The 13092-nt window shown below is 40.4% G+C and overlaps 1 protein-coding gene and 1 long non-coding RNA gene across 3 annotated transcripts in view; one reads left to right on the plus strand and one right to left on the minus strand.

The window, feature by feature from the left end:
- Positions 1 to 92, minus strand: part of LOC148225381 (uncharacterized) — a 43528-nt gene extending 43436 nt beyond the window's left edge. Inside the window, exon 1 of one of the 2 annotated variants that reach the window (XR_015806579.1) lies at positions 72 to 92. This is a non-coding gene — a long non-coding RNA (uncharacterized LOC148225381). The remainder of the gene's footprint in view (positions 1 to 71) is intronic. The other variant, XR_015806582.1, reaches the window with a different exon arrangement.
- A 635-nt stretch (positions 93 to 727) lies between these two features.
- Positions 728 to 10802, plus strand: DSEL (dermatan sulfate epimerase like). The gene is made up of 2 exons (XM_014870896.2): positions 728 to 818; positions 1410 to 10802. The coding sequence occupies exon 2, from the start codon at positions 2377 to 2379 to the stop codon at positions 6025 to 6027; it is 3651 nt and encodes a 1216-aa protein (XP_014726382.2). The 5' UTR covers positions 728 to 818; positions 1410 to 2376; the 3' UTR covers positions 6028 to 10802.
- Positions 10803 to 13092: the final 2290 nt, after the last annotated feature.

The raw sequence follows: 13092 nt of genomic DNA on the forward strand, positions 1-13092 counted from the left end.
GGGGCGGTGGCTGTCGGCCGGCCAGGGGGTGACCCACCGCGGCAGCTTTTCTTCCACGAGCCCCCTCGTACCTCCTCAGCGCCCCGCTCCCCGCACCGGGACCCGCTGCACCGGGTCCCCGCGGTCTCTCGCCTCCCCCCGCCGCCGGCGCCGCCGCCGGGCGCGGCCCCCCCGCTCGGGCCCCGGCCCTGCCCCCGGGCGCTCCCGCCGAGCCCCGCTCCGCTCCGCCGCCAGCCCAGGCGCGGGGGCGGCGGTGGCACCCGCGGCCGGGAGCGGGGCTGGGCTGGGCGCCGGGAGCAGCGCCCGCAGCCGCAGGGAAAAGCCGCCGGGAGCCACGGCGGGACCGGCAGCCCGCCCGCCGCCGAGCTCGGCGCGGAGCATCGGCACATCCCCGTTCCGCCGGGGGCGGCTCTGCCAACCCCCCCGCCGCCTCCCCGCCTCTCTCCCTCCCTGCTTCCCTCCCTTCTTCCTTCCCTCCCCGCCCCTCCGGAGCGACATCCCTGCGAGTTTGCCTGGCTGCCCGCGCCCGTCGCTGGGCGCTCGCCGCCGCATCTCTCTCTCCATCAACTCCTGGGAGCCGCCGGCGGAGGGCAGGGAGCAGAAGTTGCGGCCAGCCCGGGTGGAAAAGTAGCGGCAGAGCGGAAGAGGCCGGAGCCGAGAGCAGCCCAGCCCAGCCTAGCCCGGCCCGGCCCAGCCGAGCGGGGCCGGCGCGGCGGCCGTCACCCGCAGCCCCCGACCGGGGCTGGCCCCGCGCCTCGGGCCGCGCCGGCCGGGGCCGAGCGACACCGCCCCGCGGGATTCGGCGCGGACCCGCCGCGGTAAGACGGGGCTGGGCTCGGGGGCGGCGGCCCCGCGGTCCTCGCCGAAACTTGTCCAAGTTGTGCGGCCCCGGCGCGGGCAGGGGCGCGGCGGCGGCGGGCGCCCTCTGGCGGGCTCGGTGCGGGCGGCGCGGCTCGGTCCCGCGCCCCGGTCCGGTCCCGTTCGCCGGCCCGGTCCCGGCTGCCGGGTTTCCTGCTTCCTTCCGCCCGCAGAGCCGCTCGCAGGGTATAAATGCGCGCATGCTTTTATCTTAATTCGAGCTGAATTGAATTTCGGTGGCGCGTGTCAGATTTATTTCCATGAGTAGCTCCTGTTAGCGTAACTGGAAAATATTCCCTGAGACCTCATGTTCACGCTGGAAATGGTGAAATTAAGAGAGCTTGAGTAACCAATCTGAATTGCTCTTTTGACAAGGGTAAATTTTGTGGAACTTTGAAAATGCTCCTTCTTTTATTTTGTGATTTCCTTAAAAGAAAAGGAAAACTAACTCATCTTTTCTATAAACTTAGCAGCACTTTCTTAACCAAAGTACTTTAAATGTATTCTGACATCTACATAGCCTCAGAGAACTTTTGTTTCTGTTTCCACAGAAAGAACCTACATGCGAAGTGAAAGGAAACCTGAAACTTCTCTTCTTACAAGAAAGTATTGGCTTTCTGCCTCTTTCACATGTTTTCCTTTTGCATCATAATGGAAGGAGCAGGATTTTGTGAATCATGGAGGCCAAATTTGGGCATTGCTAGCTGAAGAGAAGATTAAAAAAGACTTGAAAATATGTCAATATGACTCTTAATTCAGATGCATCTTTCACAGAGAGGAATAGTGGTTAAAAGCAGTGCAACTTCCTCAGGAGGATCTAATGGAGGATGTATGTTGATTTTTTTTTATTATTGTTTTCCTTCCTATCCCTCCATGAATCCCAAAAGAGAAAGATGGAAAGAGTGTGTAAGGAAATTGAGAAAAGGCGAAGACTGAGGACAGTAACTTCAGTTTTGGAGTCTGTTTTCCAAGTGTTGTATATTCCCTATTTTATGAAATCTAACACATTGTTTTGAATAAATTATATCATTTTGTGATCAGTGGAATTTTCGTCAGCTCTAAAAGTGGAATTTGGGCTGAATTTGGATTGAAAGCTGTAAGCTTTTTTGAAAAGGAAACATATGACTCCAATTCCGTTTTCCAATCATGCCTTTCAGATTACCTAGAGATAGTGTTTCAGTCTGTTACTGTGCAGTCGACCTGTGCTTTATATGCATATCTTAGAGATTTTACTTTTTTCCCCGATTTTAGTGTTTATGCTTGTAGTGTTGTATTTGAGAAAAGTGTGAACAGACAAGGCACCTAAGATTTAACTTTTCAAGAGCCGTATAATTTCAATGTTGTATCTCAGATTACAAGTAGCTTGAACCGTTGTTGTAATGCACAGTATACAATAAGTCTTTTCTTATAAAAATATGCCTTAAGATTTTTTTTTAACAAACTGGATGAAAGTTTGATATTTGAACACTGTTTTGTGAAGAAATGTATGTCTGGGGAAGAAGAGCTGCCTAATGGATCATGGCTGTGATGTTCATGGGGCATACTCTATTTCTAGCATTAATGGTGTTTGATGTCTTCACTTTCGAAGAATCTGTAAGCAATTACTCTGATTGGGTGACTTTTATAGAAAATGTGGATCAGTATGAGAAACAGCAACTTGAAGGTCTTAGTGCTGAGCAGCAGCTGAAAAGAACAGTTCTTCATCCAAGCTTGTATTTCGATGCTCATGATGTTCAGGCACTGAGGCAGAAGGCTCGTACAAGCCATTTGCATCTCTTCAGAGCCATCAGAAGTGCCGTGATGGTTATGCTGTCCAACCCTTTGTACTACCTACCTCCGCCCAAGCACATTGATTTTGCGGCCAAGTGGAATGAGATTTATGGTAACAACCTGCCACCTCTAGCATTCTACTGTTTGCTGTGCCCCGAAGATAAAGCTGCATTTGATTTTGCCCTGGAATATATGGATAGAATGGCTGGTTACAAAAACTGGTTGGTTGAGAATGCACCTGGAGATGAAGTGCCACTTGGTCACTCTCTAACAGGATTTGCCACTGCTTTTGACTTCTTGTATAATTCACTGGAAAATGAGAGAAGGCAGAAATACCTGGAGAAGATACGGTCTGTAAGCGAGGAAATGTATGAGTACTCCAAGGTTCGTTCCTGGGGAAAGCAGCTTCTCCATAATCACCAAGCGACCAATATGCTTGCTTTGCTTATTGGGGCTTTAGTTGCTGGAGTGGACAAAGGGTCTCAGGCAAATATTTGGAAACACACTGTTGTTGATGTGATGGAGAAAACAATGTTTCTCCTCAATCATATTGTAGACGGGTCTCTGGATGAGGGAGTAGCTTACGGGAGTTACACGGCCAAGTCAGTCACCCAATATGTTTTCCTGGCCCAGCGCCACTTTGGTATTAACAACTTGGAGAATAACTGGCTGAAAATGCACTTTTGGTTTTACTATGCCACCCTATTGCCAGGCTTCCAGAGGACTGTGGGTATTGCAGATTCTAATTACAACTGGTTTTATGGTCCTGAGAGCCAACTGGTTTTCTTGGATAAGTTCATAATGAAGAATGGAGCTGGTAACTGGCTGGCACAGCAGATTAGAAAACACAGACCCAAGGATGGGCCAATGGTACCATCCACTGCACAGAGGTGGAGCACATTACATACTGAGTTTATATGGTATGCTGCTGAAATCGCTCCTCAGCCACCTCCTGACTACGGTGCTGCTAAAATGCATGTGTTTCCCAACTGGGGAGTTGTTACTTATGGGGCTGGATTACCAAACAGTCAGACAAACACCTTTGTATCCTTCAAGTCTGGGAAACTAGGTGGACGTGCTGTCTATGATATTGTTCACTTTCAACCCTATAGATGGATTGATGGGTGGAGAAGTTTCAATCCGGGGCATGAACATCCCGATCAGAACTCCTTCACTTTTGCTCCCAATGGACAGGTGTTTGTATCTGAGGCTCTTTATGGACCTAAACTCAGCCACTTGAACAATGTCTTGGTGTTTGCTCCATCTCCTACAAGCCAGTGCAACCAACCTTGGGAAGGACAGCTTGGTGAGTGCGCCCAGTGGCTGAAGTGGATTGGTGATGAGGTTGGAGACTCAACGGGAGAGATTATAACAGCCTCCCAGGCTGGTGACATGATGTTTGTGAGTGGTGAGGCAGTATCTGCTTACACATCAGCAATGAAACTGAAAAGTGTATATCGCATTTTGCTGCTCTTAAATTCTCAGACATTGTTAGTAGTTGACCATATTGAGAAGGAGGAAGACTCTCCTGTTAATTCAGTCAGTGCCTTTTTTCATAATCTTGACATTGATTTTAAATACATACCCTATAAGTTTAAGAACAAGTACAATGGAGCTATGATGGATGTGTGGGATGCCCACTACAAGATGTTTTGGTTTGATCATCGTGGGAGTAGTCCTGTTGCTAGGATACAGGAGGCTGAACAAGCTGCTGAATTCAAAAAGCGATGGACTCAGTTTGTAAATGTTACCTTTCCAATGAAAAGCACGCTTACAAGGATTGTTTACCTTTTCTATGGGCCGTATGTCAATGTTTCTAACTGTAGACTTGTGGATAATGCAAAATCTGGATTTCAGATTTCTCTCAGTGTCAACAACACTGAAAATACCATCTCTGTTGTGACTGAGTATCAGAATTTAAAGGCAAGGTTTGACTACTTGGGATTTGGTGGTTTTGCTAAAGTAGTTCATGAAAATAAAGTGACCAAGTTTGGCCTCGGTACTGAATCTGTGAAAAAAGATACGAGAAATAGTAGGGTAGTTTTCCCATTTGGATTCAAAGTGAACATTATTGCAGGGCTAATTTTGGGTGTCAGTCTGGTCATACTGGCTTTTCAATGGCGGTTTTACATATCCTTCGGTAAAATGTTGCGTTGGATCCTGATACTGGTTGTCACACTGTGGTTAATTGAATTGGTGGATGTGTGGAGCATGTGTACTCAGCCCATCTGTGCAAAGTGGAGCAGTGACATGACAAGGCCAGAACATGATAAAGGCAATAAAGCCAAACAATTAGAAGGAAACCCCGTTGTTTTGCCAGATGTTATCATTACTTCACTCCCCACTTCTGGTGCAGAAATTTTAAAACAGCTGTTTTACAATACCAGTGACTTTTTATACATCAGGATACCTACACCCTATCTTGAAATTCCTGAGACTGAATTTGAAATTGACTCCTTTGTAGACCCATGCGAATGGAAGGTTTCTGATGTCCAGAATGGTAATTTTCGTCTTATACAAGGGTGGCTCCAGTCTCTAGTTCGAGACACAAAGTTGCATTTACAAAACATTAATTTATATGAAGCTAGCAGAAGTAAAATTGCTCAGCATGCTGCACTAAGCAAAGACAAAAAGAAAAGGTCCAAAAAGAGAGAATCCCTGTCAGAACAAAGAAGCAGGGCAAGAGGGAGTCAAGAAAAAGATGCTGAATATATTAGGGAACTGAGAAGACATCTCATCTATTATCCTAATGCACGACCTGTGCTTAGTTTAAGCAGTGGGAGCTGGACATTAAAGCTTCCCTTCTTTCAGGAAATCTTAGGGCCATCTATGAGAGCATTATATGTAGTGAGGGACCCACGGGCATGGGTCTATTCAATGTTGTACAAAAATAAGCCAAGCCTTTACTCCTTGAAAAATATTCCACAACGCTTGGCTGCAATGTTTAAAGGAGAGAATGGTAAAGGAAAATGTCATTTAAATGAAGGCTATGCCTCTGAGTTTGAGTCACTAAGAAAAGAAATTTCAAATTCTAATTCAAATGCTATTTCTGTGTTGTCTTATTTATGGCTAGCAAACACGGCAGCAGCAATGAGAATAAACAGGGACTTGCTGCCAACAAATTATCAGCTGGTCAAGTTTGAAGATATTGTGAGCTTTCCTCAGAAGACGGCTGAAACAATTTTTGCCTTTCTTGGTATTCCTCTTCCTCCTGCTAGCTTAAACCAAATATTATTTGCCACCTCCACCAGTCTTTTCTATCTTCCTTATGAAGGGGAAATTTCACCAAGTAGCATTCATGCCTGGAAACAAAACATGCCCCATGAAGAGATTAGACAGATTGAAGATATCTGTTGTTCACTGATGGACCACTTAGGATACCCAAAGTTTATAGAATAAATGCTGCTGGTCAGCAGAAATTTGCACTAATGGTCTCTGACTCCCAATTTGTGGATAAATATTAGATAAGTTTGTTTATTCTTGTAAAATGTGTACAGTCTGCTACTTTCAGAGAGATTATTTTAAGAAAAAATGTAACTGTTCCTGAAACTGTGGAAGGGGTTTTTTTTGTATGTTTTGATTTGTTTTGCTTTAAAAAGATATTGTAACTACTTTTGCGGCCTTTCAAGAAAAGCTGTGTGAACCTTTGCAGAAGCACCAGCTGGGGCCTCTATAGCTCAGGGGATTAGTAATAGAACAGAGAGCTTTCCACCTCCAGCTCACCAGTTTGACTCCAGCCCAAATGGTTAATTCCAGAAAGTATTTACCATTTGATAATTGTATGAAGGTTTATATGAAATTATACTAGTTAAACTGGTCCTGTTCCCAGTGGTGATTATTGGCCCCCTTGGACAGGTTTACTGATGCATTCTGTCATTGTATCACTGGTCACTATAGTGGTACAAAATAAACATAAGCTGAGATTTAGGGCTGTTCAGCATCCTCTTATTGGAGGAAACAAAACATTTGAGTAAATCTAGTTTCTTATTTGCAATTTGAGCGGACAGGTTCAGGATTGAAATGGACTCAGGTATTAAATCTCATTCTAGGATATGGTACCTGCATGTCAGAAATGTGGTACTCAAATTGGGGTTTGATGTTTCACAAAAGAGAAGTCCTAATTCTTCATTCCTGACAATGTGGTACCCTTTGTGAGCCTGTAGTAAATTACCTGGAGAAAAAGAAATGGGATGAAATCTAAGAAACTAGCAAAATCCCTCAAATGAGCAATTAAATTTGTGTAGCTTTGACCTGTCTCAACATAACCTAATTTTGAAGGTTGTTAACATATTGACTTCTTGAACCGTTTTATTCTATACCTCTTGTCTTAGAGGTTGTGCAAGGATTTTCTCTTTTTGAGTGAGACTCTTCCATCTTCTTTGTTGTAACTCATTTCTCTGCTATTTTTGTGCATAATTTCCCTGGGACCAGTGCAGCTATACGATGCCATTGGCAGTGGCTTATTGTTGATGTCTGCATAAAATGAAATCTGAGATTTAGAAGACCTCAAATAAATCTCTAGCCCTGTGTTGCTGTGGGATGTTTTACTTGTCAGTATAATGAATTTCTGAAGGACAGCCATTGCTAACCACAGGTCTTCTGTCAGAGAGGGAAGAGATCTGAAAATCAACTGACCCTCAGCCACTTCACATTTGAATGATGTTTCCCTGCAGCAAACAATTTCTAAAGTTGTCTGATTTTTATCGTGATTAGTGTTTCTTTAACATGATGCTGTGATACAATATTTGTTTGAAAACAGATAGGCCTGTTAGGATAGTTGCATCTTTGTCACAGCTTATTTTCTTCTTGAGTCACACTCTTTGTCTGCGCATGCCCATTAAGAAAAAAAAAATCCCATTTCCCAATTTACCTTGCTCAGCATTCTCCGGAAATGCATGCATACTGTAAATGTCTGCAGATGTGTATATCAGATCACAAAAGAGACATCTATTTCCTTTACCATCTGTTTTTTATTACAAGTGGAATTGTGTTGAAATATGCTTCAATTGGTTTGTGGGAGCTGGAATCAGAGCTTATTATATTGAAATATGCGTGTAATTGTTATTTATTTGGTTGGTAAGCGTTGGGCAATGTCAAAAGTGCAGTGAGTTTCTTCATAAAGATTACAGATATCCTTGCTGAATTTTAATATAAAGGAGTTGTTCTTTTTTCTTCCAATCTTACCATTGTGTCCCTTTCTTACCCAGCTGTTTTGTCCCTCCCATATGTACATTTCATATCCTTGAGATAGCTCATTACAACCTAGATAAATGTACCTCTTTCTCAGGCAGTCATTAGTATGGCAACACAGGCCTCTATCATGATAAAGGTATTGATAATTTGTGGTCTCACGCACAGTAAATTACCTGTCATTTACTAGCAGTAGCTGTATTTTCCCCTTCAAACCTGTATTTCATCCTTCATTAGGTGGAGTGCTATGTTAAAGGAAATACTAAACAAGTTAATATACATTGACATTTTAGTGGAACTTTTGCTTCCAAGTATCATTCTCTCAAATTTACTTCTCTCTGGAGCCATTTTTGATTGTATGGTAAAAGAAAGTATTGATGTCTGTACAGTTTGTACTTGACAGAATAAATTTCAGCATTTACTTTCTATTTCCAGGATTTACAGTCTAGAATCAGAACAAATAAAAAGGGTTTTCTCTGTCAGATGTTTTAGGGCAGCTGAAGGTAAGATTTTGTGGATATACAGAGTTATTCTTAAAATTCTATTACTAGAATTCAGAAGAAGAATGGTCACTACACAGACATAGACATTAACCTCCCCTTTAAGACTGTCAATAAACTTTGGGAATTGTTTGAATTGTTTCAAAAGCATGTCTGTTTAGGTACATTGTATTGAATGTCAAAACACTTTCATTTAAACTTTCATAAATACACTCATGAAAGCTAGTCTCAGTTCTTTATCTTAACTTTTATTCATTTTTCTCCCTCTGTTAAATATTGATTATTATTTGTACTATATTTTAGTTTGAGCTGTCAATTATGACACAGCTAAAATTCTGATGTATTTTTTTAAAGGCAGGCTTTATTTAAATGCTTATTTCTCAATCATATTTGGAAGCATAAGAAAAATAAATATCAAGGAAAAAAATTCAATTATTTACTTTGTAAGTAAGTGACATTGGCCTTGGTGAGACACACATAGCTCTTGGCATTCAGAGTTCTATCAAATAGGATAAATCTATAGTCTCTGAGCACATCTAAATGCCTCTATTGCTCTCAGTAGGCTTTTTCCAAGAGCAACACCTATGGAGATGATCCTCAGTATCATGGTCAGATTGGTTCCTTCACCCATTTTGCACACAGCTGGCATTCAGTCCTCATCAGATTTATGTTTGAACAGTTTGTCAGATCCAGAGTTTAATTTCTGTACAAGATCCTCAATTATGTAAAATATATGGCATGAGTCATTCGACAGTGTAATACTATTCTGTTAGTGCTAGAATGCAATTCAAACAAAAATTACTTTTCAGAGTTCATAAAGTTATTGTAAACTGATTTGTAAAGTTTCAGTCATGGATTCTTTAAAACTAAAAGTGGTTTCCTTTGCTGTTGAAACATAATGGTAACTGGTAGCAAACACCTGTCCATCCTACAGTCAATTACTACTATTAGAGACACTATTTATTTGATGAATGTAAACCTACATTAAGTGAGATATAATACTGCATTTCCTGAAAATATTTGAAGTGCACAGTTCAAGATAAAGGATGAAAACATGTTATCAATATTTCTGTAAGTTACAAAAATTATCCCTTTTGCAAGTGGCCCATATGTCGGGTTCCATATGTTAGAATATTTTGTAATTAGAAGCTGTGATACTTGTTTAGGTGACTTAGTAATTTATCAAAATTATTTTATTTGCATATAAATTTTCTTCAAGAGGATAAGTACTGGATCTTAACAGTTTTATGGTCAGGGCAACAAGCTTTCATTCCTTCTTCTGTACTCCTTTTTAGAGTTGGTTCAGACTAAAACCTGATTTGTGTAAATCTCAGGATGAATGGGCTGTTTTCCAAGTGAAGAGCCTGTCTGGAGACTTTCAGTCTCAAATACTCATATCTCAGTGTGGAATACAAACTACGAATTATGGATCAAATCTGTAATTTGTGAGCTGTTCAGAATTGAACCATATGTGGGATGATGTCTTGGGGACCCCATTGAATGTTGCGTCATTGATTTCAACAGGAACAAAGTACTGTCACCTACTATCATAAATTTATTATTACCTAGTTAGCCTGAATATTGCAAAACAGAAGTAATGACAGGAAGTAAATACCTTAGATGATCATTAAAGATTGTTCTTCTTGGTATTTGGAGACAAAAAGAAATATTTTAATAATTTTAAAAATACAAATTGCTCTGTAACTCTAATCAAAATTACCTGTAGGTTGTCTGATAAATTTATAAGCCCATAAAAGGAGGTATAGAAACAAAGAGATATTCAAAATAATCTACAAACCACAATTTTCAAATTTCAGGACTTTGTTTTTTAGTGAGGAGACATTTGCTGGTATGTGATCAACACTATTCTCATAAGGGATGTGAATGGATGATCTCATGCTGTCTCTGAAAACACTTCATAATGGGGAAGTGCTATTTCATGTTGCTGAAATGATGCTGTTTTAAATTAAACTACATCTTTTCGAGAAGGCAATGTGCTGAGAGTTATATGTGATGGAGGAGAACAAAGACAGTCTGATCTCATTCACATAGAATAATTTCTGAAAGCTTCTTCATTTATGGTGGTATAAATTCAATACTTCGTTTACGGCCTTTACTGAGAAAGGTATTGTGGAGTTTTAAGAACATGACCTGAATTAATCTATGTCACATTAGGTAATTTAACTATCACACCTAAATGAGAAGTCTTGTCACCCTAGAATCAATGGGAAATGAGTGTTGCCCTCAAAGGTAAATCAGACATTGCTGCTATCTTTTTAAATACTCGAAACCCAGGTGTGGTGAAACCCTTAATTTAGATGCCCACTGACAGGCCTCAGATGAAGTAGGATGAATTTGGATTTAAATGTGTATGGTCTTACATTTAAGTAGATATCTGTGTCTGAGCAATTCCAGTGTACACACTGTCCAAACAAAATTTTCTGAAACATCCTGCATAAAATAAAACTATTGTTAGTAAAACAATACACTTGTGTTATCTTATTTTTTCTTCTATATTATTTCACCACTTCAGATATCAAAAAACTTTGTGATGTGGTCAAGTGTATGTATTTAGAATTTTAAAACCCTGTTATTCTTGTTTGTTTTGAATGTGGAAACAATTGTTATCTTTCAGAAAGTATTGGTAGCAAGACCTGATTCTGACTGCCTTCGAAAGTGCAGTAAGTACATTCAGTATTAAGTGAAGGACCACAAAATAGCTATATTCCTAGAATACAAAAAGTGATTTCTCATCCAGTTTTTTGGGAATTGGACAGCTGGTGCAATCCATAAATTTGAAGTCTCTTAGTCTATAACCACTACTTGCAAACTGTGTATTTAAAGTAGTTCCTCTTCTAGTTCCTGAACTATACACAGGAGTTTCTTCAAAGACATATATTTGGCACAGAAACCATTATTAAATGTAAGTAGGTAAGCAAGTTGCAGCAGCCATGAATGTTCCTGTGTGCTTAGTTTTCTGTTTAAAGATGCATAATCAAGTAGGATAAATGAAGCCCTCTGGATGTCTTTTGCTGAATGTGGGCTGGCACAAGCAGTATCTACCAGATCCAGAGGCACAGGTAGTTCAGCCTCGTTATTGCTACAAAGACCTGTAACCCACAGGAGGTGCAGCTGAGCTGCATCTAGTGTTCAGAAGCTGAGTTTTGCAGATTTAACTGTTTTTTCTTAATATAATTTTGCAGATTATGTTTGTGATAGAACTTAGAGGAGCAAAAACCTGATTCTGTCTTTCCTGTCAAATTCAGCTTTCAATTATGATGAAAAAGCTTACGTGTTTTTAAGTCTTTTTCACACGGTATTTAACTGTGAAGCAGATAAATGGCTTTTGTTTGGTTTTTTTGGTTTGGATTTTTTGTTTATTTGTTTTTTGGTGGGTTTTTTGTTGTTTTTTTCTGGAAGGTGTCGGCCCAGTGCCTTCTCTGAACGATTTTGCAGTGGGCAGTGTGTGCTTATGCTTTGTAGCTCATCCTAGGTCATGTCATTACTCGTACAAGTAATTTTTATTTTAACCTTCTGAATATTGAACCCAGCTTTGGCTTTTGAAAAAGTTACGTGGAAAATGCCTGTTATGATAGGAATAAAAATGTGTTTTCTAAAAAACAGGTTGCTGTTCATTGCAAATTCTTTAACAATATTTGTCACCAGCTATTTTCTGAAAGGTTGTTTGAAGTGAATATGCTATGTACAAAGCTGAGAGGAAACTAATACCAGGAGCATGATAAAAGGCAGGCTGTCAGAGATAAGTGTACACTTGTATCTGTGAAAGCCATTAATATTTTTACTCTTAATTGATTTTGCTTATATTTGCTTTGTTTTTTTCTTTTTTAAATGATTTTCTGTTTCCATCCTACATCTTGCATAGAAATAGATAGTTTTAGTTTTGAGTGTTGATTTTTGTTGCATTTTTTTTAACCTTTTGTTGTGTTTCAGGTCCTTCAAGTCTGTTCTCTTTATAAATTACATCCTACAGCTGCCACTTGATTTCAAGAAACATAATCTCAAAGGTAGTGAGGGATATAGGTATACACAAATGAATTGAGAAGCAGGAGAAATAAAATGTTATGTTGCTGAAGAAAACAGACTTTAAAATGTGTATTAGGGTATTAAAATCTTAATGAGCTAACAAATCATGCCTGAATAATAGACTTTATTATTCACTTTAACTGATCAGCTGAATATTGTCTGTTTCAAATTACCATATGAGTACTGATGGAAAGTGAAGTTGAAAGGAAGTTTTATTTGTGTATATATATATTGATTTTTTTTTCCTTCAAAACACTGCTATTCTTTTGTATTCCCAAGATGTGTTCATTTGGAATAAAATAGCTGTTAACCACTGCAGCTCTATAACAAAAATGTTGATACCAAAGGATGCTTTTCAATGATAGCTTTACCTGCTGGGCATAGATTCAGTATTGATGCCAGCATCCTTTGGTGACACATTTGAAAGAAAAGCTTGCTTCTGTAAAAATGAACTGTTTCATGGTAAAAAAAATTGACTACATTGTTGCTGTTCAAAATGAGGGGACATAAGAAACTGCATATTGCAGACAGAATACCATCAGTTAGTCATGATTAAACCAGTCACATAATCAGATCTTTAAAAATATGGACGTAGCTCTCATCTGTTCCTCAGCCTAATTACTAGCCTGCATTATCCTCTTTTTTGCAGGCCTGGCTAAGATGAATTTCCTTCTATTTGCTGAAATAAAAGAGTGAGCCTACATTAAGATGCCCTAGCTTTGTTGATATG

This window comes from Sturnus vulgaris, chromosome 1, assembly GCF_052056855.1.
Source record: "Sturnus vulgaris isolate bStuVul1 chromosome 1, bStuVul1.hap1, whole genome shotgun sequence".
Classification (NCBI taxonomy): Eukaryota; Metazoa; Chordata; class Aves; order Passeriformes; family Sturnidae; genus Sturnus; species Sturnus vulgaris.

Excerpts from the sequence above, each read along its gene's own strand:
- DSEL (XM_014870896.2), top strand. The coding sequence starts at position 2,377 with ATGGCTGTGATGTTCATGGGGCATACTCTATTTCTAGCATTAATGGTG.